General features: G+C 47.5%; 1 protein-coding gene across 5 annotated transcripts in view; it reads left to right on the forward strand.

Annotated features, from left to right (window-relative positions):
- SERP2 (stress associated endoplasmic reticulum protein family member 2) overlaps positions 1-22,618 on the forward strand; it is a 37,591-nt gene that overhangs the window by 11,920 nt on the left and 3,053 nt on the right. For 4 of the 5 annotated variants that reach the window (XM_081082759.1, XM_081082758.1, XM_081082761.1 and 1 more), the window contains one exon: positions 8,614-9,032. The exons of the other annotated variant lie outside the window; for it this stretch is intronic. In XM_081082759.1, the coding sequence (XP_080938885.1) occupies positions 8,614-8,654 (41 nt within the window). In that variant the 3' untranslated portion in view covers positions 8,655-9,032. Of the gene's footprint in view, positions 1-8,613; positions 9,033-22,618 lie in introns of those variants that run through there. 5 annotated transcript variants of the gene reach the window in all.

The following is a 22,618-nucleotide window of genomic DNA, read 5'->3' on the forward strand; positions in this document are numbered from 1 at the left end:
GAATGTCTGTCTGAGACAGCAAGGACACTGTCACACAGATCTGCCCACCGCTATCTTCACAGGACACTTGCAGGCTTGACGCACCTCCCCAGGCCATTAGTGAAGCCAGTCCCCACTGTGTGTGCTCAGTGCCCTAGCCCCTGGGTTTTTCTCCCCTTTTATCCTCAGCTCTTTTAAAAGCTGATTGAGAAAGATTCTGAGGCCACATCAAAGCTCTGTGGGAAAGTGTGCTGCAATTGATTACTACTGTCTGTCATGAGCATGGTATTAACAGCAGGGTCCCGTGCTCATCTTTGCTGTCCCTGGTCTAACCTTTTTATCATGTAAGTGCCACAGTGTTCACAGGGCAACCGTCTTCAGCATTTTCAATTCTTCTCTTTAACGAGAATGCCTCCCGGACTCGGTGAAATTAGGTCTTTTCCTTAACGTGTTAGTTGTTCAGACAGGCTTGTCATTTTGTCCTCGTAGACATGTTTCTTGTGGTCCTGTAGTAGGACTTGCCTTTCCCAAGCTCCGATACTGTGTGGTGGCAGGAAGCCACCACCTTAGCACTCTTGGCGGCATGGTCGTATCCTTCTCTGTCCTTACCCTCATTGAGGTCTCAACTGGGACTAATGGGCGTCACCATTTCATTCCCCTCGTCCTTCGGTTCTGATGGGAGCTCTTACATACCAGCCAAGCCCCACTCCCCTTTCTCGGACTGCTTCTCCCTCAGGTATTCCTAATTTCAATTATACTTCTCTCTTTCCAGCCAGTTTTGATGTTCACTTCCTGGTTAGTGATCATGAGAATGCCAATGGTTACGGAAGCCGGGGTATTCTTGAGGCCGAGGAGCCTTTATCCCACATCAAAGGGAACCATCTAGGACAGCAGGGTTAACGAGTGGCTGTTATTTTATTCATAAGTTCCTATATTTCCCCATTTTGTCAGTGAGCATATATTACTTGCATATTTAGAAAAAGTTAAGTGTGATTTAAGAACAAATCATCTAGACTTGTGGTTGTAGCCTTTTCCTTCTTTAAAGCAGCAGCACTCTTTGTTCAAATCTTACAGGGAAACAAGTGAAAGAGCAGCTGTTCTGGTTGAAATGAGATCTGTGTGTATGTGTATGTGCGCATGTTTGTGTACATGTTTGTGTGTGTGTGTTTGTGTATGAATGTTGCATGTTTGTGTGTTGCGTGTTTATGCGTGTGTGTATGGGGGTACCTCCTGTGTTGCTGTATATTCTGATTTGTTTTCATTCCCAGAAAGGAATATCCAGCTGGACCCTCTTTGCCCATCACATAGGAAATTGTGTCTGGCCCAGAGCTGGCCTCTGCGGTACAGAGTTAGTATCTTTCAGCCAAGAGCCCACTAGGTGTATTTGACACCATCAGTTGTAAGTAGCTGCACTGTTTCTGGGCAGGGACATTCCTTTTGTCTGTCAGTTCACAAACTGTCAGTACTCCTCTCCTGTATCCTCCAGGGACTCTACCCACAGTGATGGGGCGGGGTGGGGGGTAGATAGTGTCACAGGTAGGTCTGATTTTTCAGGGCAACCTATTCAGAAGAGATAGGAAGAAGTGATTCCCTGAGATGTTCTTAGATGGGCCTGAACTCCGATTCTCTCAGCCCCATGTTTCAGGTCATCCACCTGGCTCTCTTTATAGATGCACTAAGGACCTCTCCATTCCTGGAAGGACTGGCACCCACCATTCCTAGGACTGGAGGTTTTTATTAAGGATGTGGAGGAGGGAAAGGACTAAATCATGTGTGTGCCAGCTCCAGGGCCAACTTCCCTGGGTTTGAAACCTGGGTTTGCTGCCTACTAGCTGTGTGGCATTGTCCAGGTTACTGATGCCCACTCTAAGCCTCAGTTCTCCCATTCTTAAAAGGCTTAGGGCTGGTTCCTGACTCCTAAGATCCTCATGAAAACGAATCCCGAGGGTTAATGCTTGTCCAGTCAAGGTAATAGTTTTATAAATGTTTGTTGTTATTGTCATTATGTTGATGGTCCTTAGTCACCCTGTCTCCTCAGCTCTTGACCTCCTGGGCAAAGTTCTGACCAAGATTCTGAGTGCTTACAAGGAAAGAACGATACCATTTTGACCTTTCTGGTGACTTTGCTTTGTGATGATGAGAACACCTGTGTTGGCGGAGCACAGCCCCGTGATGCTGAGGAAGCTGCATGGGCCCCAGCTCCCGCCTGGCCAGGTAGAGGGCAAGGCTTGTCGACCAGAGGTCAGTGGTATCACCTCTGCAAGAGAAGCTAGGGCCTCTTCTCTATTTCCAGAAAGAACTCTTTGTACCTAGACTATGGGGGCGAGCAGGATCTGTTCACATAACTATTTTGGCTGCCATTGCTTGAGTCCTTATTATAATGCCAGGCTCTACACATACATTCTCCCTTCTAGTCACACAATCCCTACAAAGAAGCCGTGGTACTCACAACACTGAGGCTCACAGAGGAAATCAGCCAGCATCCCATGTTAAAAAGTGATAGAGCTAGTACCCAAACCTAAACTTCAAACCCAACTGCTTTCTGTTACCCTGCATTCCTTCTCTCTTCCATGTCCCCAAAAGCACTGTGGAGCAGAAGGTTTCCACCAACTTTAAGCCTTTAGCATATGATTGTGTCTTGAAAATAACCCCTGTTGAGACATCTTCTACTTTCCCTGCCAGAAAAGGTGCACTGTCCAGAGATTCCAGCTGTGCAGCCATCCTGGGTCTGCTCCCAGATGGATAACGCCTATATCAAGTCATGGCTGCTTTTGGACTGGGCCACCGGGCACTCATCACCTTACCTTTTCCTGGACATGTGCTCAGGGACATATTTGAATTCACCAGGTCAACCACATAAACACTGGCCTTTCCTGGAGACTACCAGAACATTCCTGAACTGGTGACACCCAGAGGGAGTCTCTCCAGAGACTGGCAAGTGCGATGTTTGAGAAACAGAGCAGCCCAGAGAAGCCCTTCTATTTCACCACAGAGGAAAGATGGAAGACATGCATCTACTCTGGAACTCCTGCCTCAAGATCTGAGATGGACAATCTGGAAAGATCTCATCAGCCATTGGCTCTCACAAGGTGACTTGTGGCCTCCATTGTTGTGTGCCACCCTCTGCCCTGTGCCCGTGGAGCATTTGGGTTTGTGTGTGGTCTCCTTCTCAGAGGAGAGTTTCTGTCTGCTATTTCAGTGTGGAGACAGGGCATCACCTTCTTTGCTAATAATATCCCTCCTTTTAACAATGTCTTCCTGCCTTTACCTGTCCCTGGCATCTCTCTCTCTTTTCTCTCATCGCCATCTCTGGGGAAATCACCAGGAAATGCTATCAGAAAATGGTGCTTTGCTTTTGACTTTCTTTTTCCTGATTCTTTTAGAGAACTTAACAGACCACCTTTGCAATGTCTTGTCTCCTAACATTACTACTTGTCTCTCTCAAGATTCATACTTCTCTTACAGCAATTTTTTTAATGAAAAAATGATCAAGTTGTGTGATTTCTAGAGTTATCTTATACTCCTAACAGATGTTCCTCTGGCCTGCCTTAACGTCTCTTGTCAGAAACGTCCTTGATCTCTCTTGTCAAGTATTTATTTTCAATAAAAGTGGCTTTCTGAAGCCTCCTGTTGTCTAGCTTTCTGACAGTTTCCTAGAAGATCCACTTCTTTCAGCCCTGTGTCCTTCTGGCACTCCCAATTAGCTAGGGTAGGTCAGTCCCCAGCATAAGATGATACAGTCCCGGGGCTTAAAAGGTTATTGGTCTGTCATGACTTAACTTCCTATCCAAGGACTGATTCTTAGGAATTTGAATGTAAAAGTATCTATTTGATGCTGATGCTTGGTTTGCAAAATGACTATTTAAGGTTTTTAAGGTGTATCTTTCTCCATACCTTTTGTAATCATTCACCTTTCATTCCTTTAGTAAATATTTACTGAGGGGCTACTGTGTGCCCAGTGCTGAGCTAGGCTCCGGGGTAAAATCATGAGCAAAATCATCCAAGATCCCTGTTCTCCTATAGCTACTGCCTGGTGGGGAGGCAAGAGGAGTCAACCAAGTAATTATGCTAAAACATGTAAAATTTCAGCCATGAAAGTGTGTGAAGGAGAGGCATGTAGGGCTGTGAAAGCATGTAATACAAAAGGCTAGTCTACTCTGGCTAAGTGTGTCCTTAGGCCGACAGCCTTAGCCTCACCTAGAAACTAATTAGAAAACCACATTCTCATTTCCCACCCCCAGATCTACTGGATTAAAAACTCTGGGGGTGGGGCCCAGCACCTGTGTTTTCATATGTCCTCAGGAGATCAGGATACACACTCAAGTTTGAAAAATTCGTGCTCCAGATGATCAAATGAGGCTTCTCTGAAGATATAACTTTTGAATTATGAAGGAACACTAGGCAATAGGGTGGGGTGGGGAAAGTATTTCACATAGAAAGAATGGCATGTGTAAAAGCCCTGTAGTAAGAGCAGAGAAATTTGAAAGCATAAGGGATTATTCAAGAGAGGAGAAGAGTGATAAAAGATGAGCCCAGATAGGTTTACAGGAGCCAGGATGCACAGGTCATGGAGGCCTCATCAAGGATTGGGCAATAGGAAGCTTATGCTGTGCTTTTAAACACAGGGATGACATAATCCTGTTTGTTTTCATTTAAAGAATAAGTCTAGAGAATGGAGAAAGGATTGAAGAGTTGCAGGAAGAGACCAGTTTTGGAGGTCACCATAGGCACCTGGAGAAAAATGGTGGTCACTTGGACAAAGGAGGTTTCTGGAGGGATGGAGGGAAGGATGCATAATCACAAATTTCGTAGGTAAAGTCCGCAGGTCTTGGTTATCGATTGGAGATGTTAAGGTTGACTCTGGCATTTTGTTTTATATGTGAGATGGAGGATAAATGATGCCAAAATTGACAGTGGGAAGAGATCATGAGAAGGTCCTGTTGAGTTTGATGTGCCTTTGAATACCTAAGAATAGGTATCAATTAGATGGTAAAAGGTGTGGCTCTAGTCTAGAGTTAGAGGAAACATCAGGGCTGGCAATGCACACAGGTGAATGAGTCATCCAAAGCTAAGTGGCAACTGAAATTGTGGGCCAGGCTGAGATCATTCAGGGAGAAAGAATGTAATGAAGAGGAGAAAGCCAGAATGCTCATTGCGGAACCTCAGCATTCTTGTTTACTGGTCAGGTGGAGTTAGGATGAACCCATAAAATACATTTAGCATATAGAGCCAAAGAGAAGGGGGAAACTAGAAACCAGGAGAAGACAGTGTCAAAGAGGCCAAGGGAAGAAAGAGTTTCAAGGAGGGAGTGCTCAGCAATGGTGACCAGGGAAGAGATGTGGAGTCAGGAGGATTGTTCTAGTTTGTTTGATTTTTTCAGTGTGAGTGGTTCTTGCATGTTAAAACCTTAGGATTTCATTGAAAGGGGATGGTGGAATAAAAGAAAGATGTGACCAGGATCCTAAACACAGGTGGGAGAGTGTAGAGACTCAGATTCTCTAGATTCTGCTCTAGCCTGAATGTCTCTGAACCTCTGTGACCATCCTCTGACTTGGAATGCCTGCTGTCCCTCCCTTTCTTGGCATCTCTGCTCCCCGCTGTCTTGCCTGCCACAGCCCCTTTCCTGCAGCCCACTCTGCTGTTTTCTCAGCTTTGTTCACCCACTAAGTTATTAACTTGTCAGGGTCTAGACTCCCCACTTCCTTTCCCACTTTGAAAGCTCTGTTGGCTCCCTTCCTGTTCACCGCCCGGAAAGTCAGCATGTGGAAGGCCGGGGTTAGTCTGCGGGTCATTATTGGCAGGCACACAGAATTACAATTAATGTAATTAGTGTAGGATGTTGAAGGCTTCTTAAACACATTGATACAGCTGAAAAAGGAGTAATGAACACAACCATCTCTTCATTACCTTAGATGTGGAAGCAAATGATGAACTTAAAATAGACTCTTCAAAGTAATTTCTCCAAGAGGGTTCAGTTTTAAAGGGTCACACATAAACACGTTAAGGACCATCGGTTTTTACATGGGCTCAGTTAGGATTTAGGAATAATCTTTAGGTTTTGAAACAGACTCAGAAATAGGTAGGTTGTTTTAATATGTGTTGCAGCTACTCTAGGGCAAGCAAGTTTTTCTGATTGTTTAGATAAATTTGCAGCAGTTTCTTAAAAAGAATTGAGAGATTTTATCATTACCTAGCACTTCTGAAGTCATGAATTAACCTAATGAGTTCTGATGGACTAATGGAACAGACTGCCTCCTATTTGTTTATATAAGTCCTGCTGAAATGATTTCTTGTCTAAAGATAAAATTAAGGGAGAAAGAACATTTTTGAGCATCTATTATGAACAGATCTTTTACTTATGTCATTCTGTAGATTCCTTGTAATCCTGTGAGGCACATACTATTATTGACTTTACAAATACAGAAATCAGGGCTCAGAACTGTTTAGTAATTTCCCAAAGTTCACACCTCTGGAGAGTGGCAGGTAGTTCTGTAGCTCTGGTCTTCATGCTCATACATGGAGAAGAAGTGTCATTTTTGTAATAATAGTAATAGTGGCTATAATAGCTATGCCTCCCACACATCAAATCCTGGATGTATGAGGAGCCTCTGTGTATGTCAAATTGCTTAATTCTGTAACAATCCTGCAAGTACCATGGTCCTCATTTTACAGAAGAGGAAATGGGCTTGAAGAGGTTAAATTATCTGTCTGGTCACTCGGTTATTCAGTGAAGAACTGGAATTCACACCCAGTTCTACCTGGCCCTGACATTTCACTCTACAGTAACTTTGTCAAGGTTAGGGACGTTTTCCCATCCTCACTATCAAGCCTGAGGCATGGTAGATGTAAATATTTTTTCCCCAGTGTTGACTATACAGCTGCCTCCCAGCACTCCTCTTGAGCTGGAATACCAAATGCTTATTTAATTTTTATTCTTCGTCAGCCTTGAGAGGGGAGGACAAATACATTAACTATTTCTGCCAACTTATATAGTTCGGTAAGGTACTTTCTCGTGCATCTAGCAATTTCTTCTGTCAAGCCCCTCCACCCCCGGAAAAAAAAAATAAAAAATAAAAGAACACTGCTTGTGCAACCAGAATTAAAGATCACAAGTTGTGAATGAGCTCACTTACGGTATCCAGAGAGGAGCTCCTGCCATGGTCACACAGACGGGTTTGCTCAATTCTACACATGGTTCTAACAGCCTTTGTTCTCAGCTTAGTCCACAGCAGCACACCGGAGGAAAGCCCACTGCGGATCACAGTAACTCCCCAGACAGTAACAACTGAGGCAAAAAAACGTTAAGAAGCAGAAATGAGAACCCAGAATACAGCCGTCCAGAGCGCCTTAGTGCACTCTCCGTCACAGGAGTACAGCAGTCTGCGTGATGACTGTTTCACATTGTGGCCACACTGAGCATTAATGAAAAGTTAGCATTAAATCATGTTTGCTTTATAGCACATATCTGATGTAGGAAAGCAGTGATGATGTGTGCAGAATTAGTTGGGTTTTTTTTTAGAATAAAACACATTAGTGCTCTACCCTTCAAACCTAGCTGCTCAGCAAAGCTTGCCAGGGCGGGCCGTCTGCATTGTTCACCTGTGGACCCCAAAGCACAGTGCCTGGCAGATGGCATGTGCTCACTAACACTGGGTGATGAAATGCCAAGTGCCTTGTTCCTGAGGGCTCTGCGTCACTACTGTCACTTAGGAAGCTGCCTTCCTGGCTGTATTCCAGGATGACTAGGAAGGAGAGAAGGGGCAAGACCCCGGAGAGCTCAGTGTTTACTGTTTTACACATTAAATGAGATGATACTCAGTGTCCCCTCAAAAATAAAACCCATCACTGTGAGGTAGATGCTGCTATCATTGCCTTCATCGGATTAGCCAATATCGCCTACTGAGCAGGGTTTAACAAAGCAGCTGGGCCTTCTTTTCCTGGGACACCTTTCAACCCAATAGCTGCACCCAGCTATGTAACCAGCTCTGACCAAAACAAGTGCAGGTCCTGGGAACGCTCTGTGGGGTTTACGGGCTCCGCACCCCTCAGTGTCTCACGAGGAGGCCCATGTAGTGAAGACTGAGCCCTGAGAAGGTCAGGGGTGCTCTCGATGAGAGAGCCACAGTTCAGAAAGTTCCGGACGGCAAAAGATTTGCTTGCATCAAGGGCTGTGGCAGCCAGGGACTCGGCTTCCTGCCTCTGCTCTAAGCACCGGCCTTTCTGCCCAGCTCAGGGCTGCTTGCTTTCCAGGGCACAGCCATTTGGAAAAGGCGGCCTCAGGAGCCTGTTAAATGCATACAGCGCCTGCAGGAAAGGGAGCCCCGCCCCCAGCAGAGCAGATGTTCTAAGAAAGGGGACCAGATCTCTCAGCCCCTGGGGGACTTCTGCCCTTCACTCCTGGTGAAGGCATTAGCAGGTTATCTATAAATCCCCAGGCATCCATCAACAGACGCAACAAGGCTGTTTTTTAGAGAAGTTCACTGACCTTTTGTTAACTTAACTCCTTGTGAGGAAATATCTAATCAGCTGTGCGCTAACGTGTCAAGGGCCCAGGGTCACCAAGGCAGGCTCTGTGGGTTGGGTTTCCAGCTGTGTGTTGCCTGGTGTCTGAGCTGTTTTGTTTTCCTCTTTCAGCTATCTTCCAGATCATTCAGAGCATAAGGATGGGCATGTGAGGAGGCCCGGGATATGACACTGCCCCTTCCGCTGGAGGGTGGAGGACCTCTTAAGCTCTTAGCTGGGTATCTGGGAAGTGAGCAGGCCACACAGAATAGGGAAAAAAAAAAGGATCTGCAGTTATTCCCTGATCACTTCATCGTGGATGTCAGACCACATTGCCTTCTCGCAGGACATCTTGGTACATCCGTGCTCTGGAGCGGAAAAGACGCTTGCTTTTCTATTGGCAGGATGGGCAGCTCCCAGGTGCCTGCCGCAGTGCTCTCTTTGGTTCGGGAATGCTTGCATGTGGCACTCTGAATGATCACCGGCTTATGTTCTATGGATACAATCTCTCCTCCCCTGGGAACTGGTTTTATAAATAAATGTCTTTGTTCAACCTTATGTCATGTGTTGGTTACCGTGAGAAAAATAAGTAAAGATGATGTCAGAATAGCTCCATGAGGGTTAGGGGCAAGAGGTGGGGAATTTGATTATGCAATTGGGAAAGTGTCGAGAAATTTGTGACCCGGAACCAGAGCTAGATTTATCCAGCAAGATGCTGGGCAAACCTCAAAGTCTTTGCCTGAAAGGAAGCCCTCAATGGCTCTAATGATCTTGGGTTTTCCACACATTTAACAGTTCTCTCCCCCTACCTCTGTCGTTTGGATTTTTGTTGTTGTTCTTTTTCTCATTCTAGAAAAGGCACCTCCAATGTGTGTTAAGGTCCCAATTACCGCTATCCCTGTGGTCTGCCTCAGAGTTTGGCAAGAAGCAGATGTTTGAGGCCTCTTTGTGAAAACTGTCCAACCTCAGGCCAGGCCCTACCCTGACACAGAGCACGGGGCAGGCAGGAGTGTGCTGCACTCTGGGTGGTCAGCTGGGAGGATGGGTAGGTGAGGCCCAGGGCTTGTGGGGGAGACCACCTCTCCCTGGCCAGTTTTCCCACTGCATCTCCACGAGTGGTCCTCCTGCGTGGCCATCTCAGCATGTAGGAAGTGGGGAGATGCATTGCAAACTGCAGGTTCTTGGGTTTCACCTCAAGCCAGCTAAACCCAAATCGCCGCAGGTGGGTCTAAGAATCGACGTTCGGTACCAGCCTGGGAGTGGCTTCTGCACTCTAACTTTTGAGGATCACCATCTTGAGAAAGCACAGATAAAGATGAAATGAGTCTTGTCCCATCCCCGAGCAGTGAAGGCACCAAAGCTTGCTCTTAGCAAAGTCCGTCCTGGAGACGGGCACAGGATTTGGCCTGCCTTTTCAGTGAGACTTCTGATGTCACCTAGGAAGTCAGGGACAGCTGCAGATCTCCGACAGATTAAAGATGTTCACCATGCAAATTTAAACAGGCCTTTGTTGGGGTTTTTTTAATTCCATCCTTGCATTCTTGGCAATTTTTTTATCCTATAATACTGTGAGAACTTTAAAAATGGAAGTGGTAGAAGTGGCCAGGACCTCTCTCAACAATTTAAGAGGCTTTGTTGTAAGAGGAACACTGCAAATAGAGGGCAAGGCTTTCCTGTCTTCTGGAGCCTTTCACCCCAGACCCTTTAGTGATACTTTTTAAGGCTTTCTTTTCTCCCATCCTCCTGCCTTTTTCTTTCTTACTGAGAAGAGAGGGTAGCAGGGCTGGTCCAAAATGACCAGCCCTGGGGCACTACCACCACCTTTGGGCCCCCCACTGCTCCCACCCCCTGAGCCCCTCCCAAGGTGGCAAAAATCATTTCCCACCACTTGAAGCTGCACACAATACATGCTCTTCGAGCTGGTCTCCTCTTCATGTTGGCTCTGTCTGGCTAAGCTGCTCTAGGTCACTGAGTGAGACCAGCGCACTATGAATGATCAGACCCCGCGGCTGCCCGCCAAGAGGTCAGAAGAAGAAAGGCCCCTTGACATAGGTTTTCCTGGTCTGTGCTCCCACATATGTCGTCGCTGATTCTGAGCATGGGCCTTCCCCTAATGCCAACATACACCTACCACACCCAGGAACGGCCACGGCTGAGCCTGAGCTTTGTGGTTCATCCTTATTGAATAGGGTCTGCCCCCTTTCCCTAATTTGGTCTTTCCAAGCAGTAATAGTAGGGAGATTGTCCCCATTTCAGGGAAAGGGAAACTGAAATTTGGTCAGGTTGGGCTCCAGATAACTTCTGCTTTCCCCACATGACAGGTGTACTGGGCTGAGTCAGCTGCCATTCCTAAAACATCCTGTGATTGACTTGTCTCCCCAGGCTATGTGATCAACCACAGATGGGTTTTCTATTCGCTTCCAGGTGGCCTCCCTGAAATACTGATGTATGACAGTCTGCCCTCCCTGGTGACTTCCTCTATCAGTCTTCTGCAAGAAGAGACAGGAGCTGCCCTGAGTAAATTAGGGTCACAGTTGCTTGATGTGGCGCCGCAGAGACTTGCAAACATCCTTTGGCAAGGCACATAGTAAGGAACACACAGCAACTGTGCACAACCCACCCACAGCAAGTTTCACAGCTAACACTTATCCTTAACACATGTCATGCACTCTGATATTTTTCTTAGTTTATTTTCTTTAATGCTGGTTGCACCCTGCTCAAATGATTTAATAACACATGACTAGGTTCTAACCCATAGATTGAAAAATACTGCTTTTCAGGGGAAAACCAAGTCCATAGTGAGAGACAGAGAAACAGCTCATAAGATCAGAAAGTTTGAATCCTGACGAGAGCCTGACACCGCATCTCAGCCACAGCCAAGCAGCGCCCCAGTGGCACACAAGCCACTTCTTTGGGGAGTTAAGGGGCATTGGCAGATCCTGCAGAGACAGCACTAGCACCCCCTAAACCCACTGAAACAGTGGGAAATAAACACCAGATTCCATTTGTCAGCATTGATGTGCTGTGCACCACAATCATGTGGGATGGGAGTAGGTGTGTTAAAAGCAGGAATCTGCTAAAACTTAAACTTTCTATGAATGATGGGCATATGTAAATATTCATCCAGATGATTTTGATGCTGCCCATCCACCAATTAGCATTTGAAAACCAATTCACCATTTTCATGAAATCAAACCAGGGGCCCAGAGGTAATACCCCCAAGACTAACACTGCACCAGCTCTGATCCACAGGAATTTCTCCCTCTGAAATTGTAAGCACTTGGGGTGCTCCACAGAGCTCAGCGACAACGAGACACTACGTCTTGTTTTGCTCTAGGTTGTATGTATGTGTCGTCCCACGTAGACCACAGACCAGGGCACAGGGTGCTCACTACTTGACTGAGAGTTCTGTCTGAGGGAAGAGTGCGTGGTGGGAAGGCTGAGCGCTTTGCCAGGCCCCTGCCCTCCAAGGCGTACTTACAGAGCCCGAGCCGCTTCTGGGAAGGCCAGCACGCGGGCAGATGTGCTCGCTGGGTCGGAAGGGAAGGAAACATGCACACAGACATGTAGGCTGCCCTTCGCACATTTCTCATCCTGGCCAGACACACGGATACTTGAATGTATTATTTCTGCAGTTATTCCACACTTGGTCCCCAGAGCTTGGGAGACAAAATGTCATGTGGGTGCTGTCCTTTACGGTACACAGTCATCACCAGGCTTCAGCTGCATGGTGATAGCTCTCCGCCACAAGACCCTCCTTGGAAAGATTCAAGTGCTGTGGCTTTCTCTGCCAGCCCTGGGTCTGGCTTCCTCTCAGGAGTTAGTCAACTTCTTCCGTTGAAAATCAGATAGGAAATATTTTAGGCTTTGTGGGCCAGATGGCCTTGAGACTACTCAACTACACTGTTACTAGCTTGAAAGCAGACATAGATAGTGCATTAAGGAATGGACAAGCTATGTGCCAATAAAACCTTATTTTTTAAAACAATGGGTCTTGCAGAACCATGGTTTGCCAACCCCTGCCCCGGAGCAGCGGTTCTCACATTGTGGTTCCCCTTTCCTGCAGCCTCCTCAGCATCACCTGGGAACTTGTGAGAACTGCAAGTCCTCAGTCCTTCACCCAAACACTCTGGGGTTGTGGCCCAGCAGTCTGGGCTTTAAAAGCTCGCCAGGTGATTCCTGTGCAAACACAAGTTTGAGAACCACTGCTCTGGGTCCAGTGCCGAACCTGTTTGCTCAGAGAGTTGTCCATGGTTAGCTGCCTGTGCGGGCCTCTTCCCCTTCATGCCTCACACCGACAGGTACCCTTAGCGCTTAATTAACTGTTTTGTAGCTGGAGTTTTGCTCCCTATTTGTTTCATGCCTCTATATTTTGTCTCACAAATAGGTTGAAAACCCCTTGAAAAGTTTATGTCTTTGATTTGTCTCCACTCCTTCATTGCTTCATTTTAAGCATTTAATTCCTTTATTACCTTCTTGCATCTCAGAGAAGATCATTACATACAGAATTCTCAGTCCACAATTCATTTTTTAAAATTATACAGTAAGTGCCTACTATGTGCCAGGCCCTGTTTTAAGGCACAAGTCCCTGCCTTCAGGGGACTTACATTCTAATGGGGGATACATAATAACACATAAATATGTCAATACGTACTGTGAAGAAAAATGAAGATAACGTGATGGTAACTGGGAGGGTAGATGGGGTTTTAAGCAGCATGATTAGAGCAGAGCCAAGAAAGACCCCTGTATCCCTGTGACTTAAGAGGGAACATGCAGGTCGTTTTATATACTGCTCCTCACAGAGGGGCCTGTATGGTCCTCTCTGCAGGGATCAGGATACTGCTGTGCTGAGCAGCAACAAAAGGCTCAGCACTTAGAACAATGCGCTCTACTTCTCACACAAGTCAGAGGCAGTTTGGGGAGGGTTATGCTGCCATCACAGCACAAAGTCACCACAGGGGGAGGAGAGGGGTAGGTAGAGAGAGAGAGAGAGAGAGAGAGAGAGAGAGAGAGAGAGAGGTGCAGGAGGGACACTTCACTTCCACTCACCACTGTATTGGCCAACTCTAGTTGCGCGGCCCCATATATCTGCCAGGGAAATGGGAGATGTCAGGGTGCACGTGGGTATCTGGTGAGCTGTTTCTTCCACATTTCTAACTGTGTTTTTAGCATGTTGTGTGATTGTAACATTCAGTGTTTAGCTGTGGTCAACTTTCTAACTGTCACCTTTTCTTAGGGTCTTAATCTCATGGCACCCCTCGGGCCTTTAGAGCTCACCCATGAGCAGCTCACAGTGGCATCTCAGAGACCGTTTGCTGTGGGCCATGCTAGGCAACCATGTGATTTATCATGCAAGCTGGGATACTTATAAATATGAAGTAGGTACTATTACTAATTATACCAGGACACCAAACATAAACTGTGCCTGTCCTGGGCAAATCCGGACATACAGCACCCTAGCCGTGGGTCCATGCACAGGCCCTCATCTCAAGAAACCTTGGACTAAGTTGGAAAGGTTTCCGCTTCTGCAAACTCCTTGTTCCTTGATCATGGCAGAAAGCAGACTCTAAGAAGAAATTTAGAATTTACATAATAATAGTGATACAGGTCATTGTTCCGCCTTAGCAGAGCTTCCAGGAGATCTTTTGGGATGAATACAAAGGGTGTCCAGGGCCCTGTATGAGTGGGGAGTGGGGGGGCGGGGGGGGGGGGGAGGCGGGGCTGAAAGACAAAGCAAAGGAAACCGTGGGCAGGGAGAGAGCAGGGGAGTCGAGCTCTTTACTAGAGTCTTTACTAGGGAGTTTTGGCCTTCAATGTTCAAAATGCCTTTTATCAAAACAGAGGCATAGGCTATGTTGCTGACATATTGAAAGTCCCCAATACACAAATCTATAAACAAAGACTTATGTTTTATCTTACTTTGTTGGCAGATACACACTTTAAGTATTACATTAGGGACACAGTGAATTCTGAGCAGAGCTTCGGAAAGCTCTGGAACAGAAGCCCAAATGAATATTTTTCAAATTGGCCATGAGATTTTTATTCATTCCTTCTTGGTGGGAGCAGGTTGGAGGGAGGAGACCAGTGAGAGAAGGCAAGCAGTCACTGCTGAGAAGAGGCCAGAAAGAAATGAGCACAGAGTCGTCACCTACACTTTCTGCAAAGCATTCGTAAGCGTTTTATAATAGCACACACGTGTGTTTCTCCTACAAGGTAGGTTACACTTGCAACTAAGACTTATGCAAGGCTTTCTGGGTGCCAGACACTATTCGGGCACCTATGAGTATCGACTCCTTTAATCCTCACAAAATGCCCCTCAGTGGGAGCTGTCATTATCCCCGTCCTACTGATGGGGAAACTGAGACACGGAGGTTTGGGAAACTCCCCAGAGGTCATGCCGCTGGGAGGCAGGTGAGCTGGGATTTGGCCCGGGCAGACTGGCCCCGGACCTGTGCTCTTCACCCCGGCCCTGCCCTTGACAAGGCCGGACCCTGCTGGCAGAAAGAGCTGGTTTTGTTTTTTATTTTCACTGGTACATGCATATCCAAGGGGAAGAATAACGCCTGGAGCTCAAAAATATTCATGAAAGGAATGCATGGATGAGTCAAGTAATAGCCTCTTGCTGAGTACATAGTTTCGGCGAGACTGGCGCTTTGGAAGGCACGAGAGAACTGCAGAGCCAGCCCAAGGCCAGAAGTCAAGCCACTGGGTTGCTGCCCTGGCTTCTGCTCATTACTTTTCCTGTGGACCTTCATTTCCTCACCTGGAAATTTAAAGATATCTCAGCCCCCTCCCCCGAACCCCTACCCGACATCACAGGCCTGTTGTGGGAAGCAAATGATATGATGCATGCGGCATTGCTTTGGAAAAAACTGTAAAATGCTACACCAATTATCTATATAATTACATATCTGTATACAATTATATATGTAATCATTGTTGGCAATCATATAATAATATAATAATTGCTACTTAGGACAGGAGGGAACTGAACCAAAAAAATGTTTCATATTCAAAATCCTCCCTCTACCAGGTGCTCTCTTAGAGCGCCATGCTCTCATCAGCAAGAACGCCCAGCCTGGGAAGTGAGGGTGGGTGACCACAATCCACGCCAGCTGATGGAGAAAGCATTCAAAGTTCACATACCTGCTGTTGTCAGTGCTTTCATTGTTATTTATAGCAATTCCTGGAGGTGGAGTTTAGGCAAGATTCAAAATTAACCTGGGCTATGGGAGGCCACTGGTACCTGTTAAAAGGCTGACTGACGGCCAGTTTCATTCTGATTATGTTATCTTCCCACCGCCCATGTAGCTCCTGAAGGGAATGGAGACAGGCCACGCAGGCAGTTAGGCAGCACTGGAGATTCAAACACGTGGAAAACTGGGTGCAGGGAGGGGGCACGCCAACAGGGAGAGAGACGAAAGGAGGGGAGGGACGAAAGGAGGCAGCGAGGGAGGACAGGAGGGAAGGATAAGAAAGGAAGAGAGAAGCAAACAGAGGGAGACCGGGGACTTTCTGACATTTTAGCGATTTATTGTCCGCATGAAATCCCAGGTGTGCTTTGCCAGGGCCAGGTTACTGGGGCTGCGTGTTACACCTCCTCTCCCCTCTCAGAACCACATCCCACAGGGAAATGTTTCTAGAAGGGATGGCAGAAACGTGTCCATTTCCAAAACTTGTAATACTTCCATATGAGAAAAGGGTTTATTTTTCCCATTTCTCACCTGACTATTGTCATTTCACGAAGCATCTTCAGGCTGGATACGCTGGGAGCGGTGGGGACAGTGAGAGGAGGATGAAGGTTCATTTCTGTGACAAGGTGTCCCTTGTCATTTCTGTGACAAGGTGTGCCCGTGGTTGGCACCCAGCGCCCCGCCCCCTCGGTCCCTCGCTGGACCGCACATGCCTTCCCTCCCCGCGGAGCTGGCTCCCCAGTTCTCCCTCTCCGGAGTAGCCGGCTCATGTCCTCTCGCTGACCGCCTCTCAGTGAGCTCTGAGCCGGCGGGAGTATCGGGCAGATGCAGGCAGTCCTCTGGTCTGCTCTTCGCTGTTTTCTTGGTGCAGAGGTAGAGAAGTGGTGCCGCCATCGGGGCAGGAGGCAGCTCTGAGGATGGCCGTGTCCCCCCGGGAAGGAACCCTCCTGCAGGCCTCTGGTCCGTCCCATCCACAAACAAGACAGCACTTTTTAAATGCGAACCAAAAAGTCCCCCTGGGAAGGCCTGGGTTGTAAATCAGCATGGACATCGTGGGGCCCCATTCACCTTGTCCCTTCAGAGCCACACAGAGGGGACACCTCCACTTCGCCGGAGGACGGTGCTCCCCAGGGTCTGAGGGGGAGCTGCCCTGGGGAGCTTTTCAGGGTGCACAGGGACCCTCCCCATCCCATCCCAGGGCTGAGGCTGCTGGGACCCACGCACCTTAATCCTACACGTCTGGGAAGCAGTTCCCCTCCTGCCAGAGGTGGGATGAAGCCCAAATGCTTGGTGGGGAGGCAGGACAGGGAGGGCTAAGAGGGAGAGCGGTGGCCACTAGAGACCCCATCATCCCTGTCCCTGGCTCAGTGGCTGTTGCCAGGCAGATTTTCTGTGTGCTGTGCTGAGGAACTTCAAGGGACCCAGAACATTATGTTCCTGTACACAGTGTAATTATATTATTTAAATTTAAGAATACGGCAGGGAGGAAGGTGCGCATAGTCATCTTTATGGGAGATCAGCAGACAAGGGGCCTCTGCCCAGGTTCCACCTTCTGGTCCAACTGCTGGAGTTTCAAGGACTAGTGACTCCCGCCTCCAACCCCCCTCCCTCTCTCTACTTCTCTCTCTCTACTTCTCTCTCTCTCTCTCTCTCTCTCTCTCTCTCTCTCTCTCTCTCTCCCTCTCTCTCTCTCTCTGAATCCACCACTCTCTGTCTTTCTGCCTCTAATAATACAGCCACCCACTTGGCCCTTACTGGTGCCAGGTACTGCTCGAACATCTTTTCAGATCATTTAACTCCCAGTCTCTCTGAGGAAGGTTCTGTTTCTCTGCATCACATTCTTCTCTCTTGCTGCCTCTGCTCTGCCACACACACTCACACACACACACACACTCACTCACACACACATACTCACACTCATACACACACACACTCACACACACACTCACACACACACTCACTCATACACACTCACACACACTCACACACTCACAGACTCACACACACACACACATACACACACACTCACACATACACACACACTCATACACACACACACACTCACACACACTCACACTCACAGACTCACATTCACACACTCACACACACACATACACTCAGTCACACATACGCACATTCACACTCACACACACACACACACACACCACACCTCAGACCTCTCACACTCACACACACACACTCACATACTCACACACCACACCTCAGGCCTCTCTCTCTTACACACACACACACACTCACATACTCACACACCACACCTCAGGCCTCTCTGACACACACTCTCACAACATTCACACACTCACACTCCACACCTTGGGCCTCTCTCTCTATCACACACACACACACACACACACACACATACACCCCACACCTTGGACCTCTCACACACACACATACACAGCACTCACACATACACTTACACTCCACACCTCGGACCTCTCTCTCACACTCACATACATACGCACTTATACACACACTCATACACAGACAAATACTCCACAGCTTGGGCCTCTCACACGCACACATATATACACTCATACACACCCATTCACACATACATAATCCACACTTTGGGCCTCTCTCTCACACACATTCACACACACATACACTCTCACATACGCACACCCCACACACCCCGGGCCTCTCTCTGTCTCACACACAGCCCAGTGCAGGTGGATAGGACACCGACCAGCTCCTGGGGAGAAACAGCCTTGGGTTTGAGGAGCTTCGTCAGCTCCCCCCTGCCGAGCATCTGGGGATCAGCCGAGCTGCCGCAGCAGGGCTGCCCTGAGGTGCCTCAGTGGGAGACACGCCTTGATCACAGCTCGTGGGAAGGGAAAGCACACTCAAGCACAGGGAGCCCTCCCTGCTGGCTGCATGTGGGGCTGCCCCACCTGGTGCCGCCCAAGCCCAGGCCAGGTCTGGTGGGGGTGCTGCCCTCTCTTCTGTCCTTAGCACTGCTCTGACCTTCCAGGTAAGGGACAGAGACAGAAGGGGGCAATGAGGAAAACAACAGAAGAGAATTTCCTTTCCTGGCAAAGGCCATGGTGGCAGAGAACGGGGAAGCCTGGATTCAGAGCCTGGCAGGGCCACTAACTACCTCCGGACACCTGCCAGGTCACTCACCCCTGGTGGCTTTCTAACCTTTCCACAGAAAATTGCATTTTATCAGTTTTTATTTTAGGGGCAGTGCTCTCCTTTCAAACAAAACCAGAGAAGCCCAATATATAAAAATACATGCAAGAGGGTACAGGTCCAATTCACCCTTCACCCTCCTCTCAGCAACAAGCCAGATTTGCTCATTAATAAACCCTTCTGAGCCCAGCCGGTGTGGCTCAATGGTTGAGTGTTGACCCAGGAACCAAGAGGTCACTGGTTTGATTCCTGATCAGGGCACATGCCCAGGTTGTGGGCTGTGCAGTGTGGGGTATGCAGGAGGCAGCCGATCACTCACCGATGTGTCTCTCTCTATCCTTCTCCCTTTCTCTCTCTCTCTCTCTCTCTCTCTCTCAAAAAAAATCAATCAATCAGTAAAAACATATTTTTAAAAAATAAATAAACTATTCTGGAGGACAGACTGTGTGGCTTCCACAGCATCGGGTGTGGGAACATCAAACACAGGCTTCTGTCCACCGGGAACTCACAGTCCAGGGGGCGGGGCATGCAGACGGCAGTGAATCAACTCAGTGGGAAAGTGACCTAAAACTGTGGATCCACTTCTGAGTATATAGCCCCCAAAACTGAAAGCAGGGACTGAAAGAGATATTTGCATACTCATGTCCAAGGCAGCGTTATTCATGATAGCCATGGGAGAGAAACGTCCCAGCGTCCCTCGGCAAATGAATGGGTAAAGAAATTGTGGTGTGCATGTGCAATGGACTATTACTCAACCTTACACAGGAAGGGAATTCTGACACCTGCTGCCACATGGGTGAGCCTTGAGGACATTATACTGAGTGAAATAAGCTGGTCACAAAAGGATAAATTTTGTATGATTTCACTTACATGAGAGACCCAGGATGGTCAGATTCCTAGAGATGAAGTGGAGTGGTGGTTGCCAGGGCCTGGGAAGGGGAGCCGGGGATTGCTGTTTAACAGGTACAGATTTCCGTCCTGCCAGGTGAAATGAGTTCTGTGGATGGATGGTGGTGGTGGTTGCACAGGAATGTGAAGGTGCTTAATGCCACTGAACTGTACACTTAAACATGGTTAAGATGGTAAATTTATGGGATGTATATTTTACCGAAATTAAAAATGATTTTGAAAATTGATGAGTCCATGTGTCAAAACGGTGGCCCACTTTGGCACGGGCTGGGGCAGAAGTGGGAGGAGGCTGCTCAGCCGCAGTGGTTCAAGGCCCTGGGCCTGCCTCTGCCCTCAGCGGAAAGAACCTCCTTAATGGTCTCAGGGCCTGTGAGCTTTCACCAGAATGCTTCTCCCCAGATGTTTCCTTGACTCAAATCCCCTCAGCTCTCCCCTCGAGCGCCACTCCTCAACGAGCCCTCAAGGGCACTCCTAACTAAAATAATGCTCCCATGAGCACTAGACTTATGGGGTGATCACCTTATAAGGTAGATAAATATCTAATCTCTATGCTGCACACCTGAAACTAATATAATGTCAACTCTAGTTGAAAAATAAAATGTTTAAAAAGTAAAATAGTGTTCTTATGAGCACATGCACACATGCACACACATGCACACCTACATAAGGACACACGCACACACACATACATGCACATACACACTGCCTGGCACATGCCTGTGATGGACTTACCTTCTGCACTTACCACAGCTCCTGTGTTGATGTCCAGATATTTGTTTATTTGTTTCTTTCCTGACTCCCCACCAAAACATAAGCTTCACCAGCGCAGATCTTCTGTTTTGTTCACTGTTCTCTCCTCTGTGCTTGACAATCATGGGCGCTGATAGGAATTTTTTGGAAGAATGACTTTGGAGCCCTATCTGGTCTCATACCCACCCATCTGGGCTTGTCTTTGTCACATGCATCTCTCTCGGGAACCTTGCAGGGAGTTGATGTCCAGTTAGTTGAAGACGGGGTTTGAGGATCTGATTCAGAATTTCAGTTAAATAATATTACCATCTTCAACCCTTCTAACTGGGCTTCCAGTTCAGATACCAGGAGAATGACAGACGGAGAATGTGGGGGCAGGGGAGTTCATTTTAGAGAACATAAAACTCACTTTTTAAAATAGAATCACACAATTTTTGAGGTGGAGAGGACCCCAAAGTTGGGCCGAGTTTGAAACAGTGAGACAATATCGATTACAAATGGATTTCATGGCCCCAGTGACTATCAGCCTCTGGTGACACAGGCAGGCCCAGGTTTACTCTTGGTCAAACTTTCCATGTAACAAGGCATTTTGCTGAGGAGGAGAAAGAATTGCTGGTGGCAGCAGGGACAGAGAAGAGAGGCCCAGGCACCTTTAGGCAGGCACCCGAGATTAGCTTTCTCCAGACTTGCTCCGGAGCACTTGGGCCTGTGGTCCTTCACACTCTCTACTACGTGCCTGATACTTATACTTGCTCATGTCCACCAGTGTTTTGTTTTGTTTTGTTTTTTATTTCAATCCTCACCCAAGAACACATTCATTGACTTTAGAAGAAGGGAGAGAGAGAAAAAACATCGATGTCAGAGAGAAACATTGAGATTACCTCTCATACAGGCTCCAACCAGAAACTTAAACCCAAAACCTATAGGTATGTGCCCTTACCCAGGATGATGTGCCAACCAACTGAGCCACACAGGCCAGGGCCATCAGTGTGTTTTGAGAGCTCTAATCCATCCCTCCTCTAAATTAGGCTAAACCTAAGAAAGGCCAACTCTGAATAAGAATTCTGAAAACTGGAACTTGAAAGGCAATTTCATTTGATTTTTCAAGGCAATGATGCAAACTCCCGTTAAATGCATCGTCACCGTGACATCATTACATTCTCATTAGTTATGCCTTGGAATTTTACCATTGGAACCACAGACTCTCCAGAATGGAGGGAATGTTAAAGGTCACAGGGACAGTGCTTCTTAAGCCATGGATTTCAACCACTTTGCAGGCCATGAAATCAATTAAGTGGACCATAATGAAAATCTGAAGTTGAAACAGAGCAGAATTAAGTAAACAATATCACAGTGCATTGCACATAGTAAAGGAAAGTATTACTTCACAAAACTTCTCATTAGTTAGATATGAATATGTATGTGCATAGTACTGCAATATGACCCGAATTTCCTACCAGGAGTCCTGACCAAGAACAATTTGAAAGCTACTCCCCTGGTTGGTTTTCCGCACAGAGCTCAGCACTCCTATATCCAGCCTATATTCAATCACTCCTTAATTCCTGAATTTAGTAAGTGCCGTTAGTGTGAAAGGCGCTGTTTTGGATCCTGGGGAAACAAAGATGAATAGAACACTGTGTTAGGCAGGGGCCTGGCAGGAACCAGGTGGCACGCTCTAATTGGGTAATCTGAGAGCTTAATAAAGGAGCTATTTATCTGGCATGGGTAGGGTATAGGGAAACCTAAACAGATAGTACAGGACTGGGCTGTGAATAGCAGAGCAAGGTTGGAAGGCACAAGGGACAGGAGATGTTTCCAGAACCCAGAGCTATGTGGAGCAGACTCACTGACAGGACTGTTGCCTCTGTCCAGAAACCCTGTCGCCAGCTCACAGGAACCCTGCAGGAAAGAAGCCAGAGGAATAAAGATATCTCTCTCTCTCTCTCTGATCTCCTGTGATGAGCTCCACTGGCCAATCCCGACCCAGGGCCCCAGTAATGTCATCCAGTCGGGGCCAGCAGGGTGAAGAAGCGTGGGGAGTGACTGTGGAGAGCAGAGAGAAGATGACCAGTGCAAACAAAATCTCTGCTCTCCAGGAACTTATACCCATTAGATGAAAAGGCATGTAATCC

The sequence above is a fragment of the Myotis nattereri genome (genome assembly GCF_964212035.1).
Source record: "Myotis nattereri genome assembly, chromosome: 2".
Classification (NCBI taxonomy): domain Eukaryota; kingdom Metazoa; phylum Chordata; class Mammalia; order Chiroptera; family Vespertilionidae; genus Myotis; species Myotis nattereri.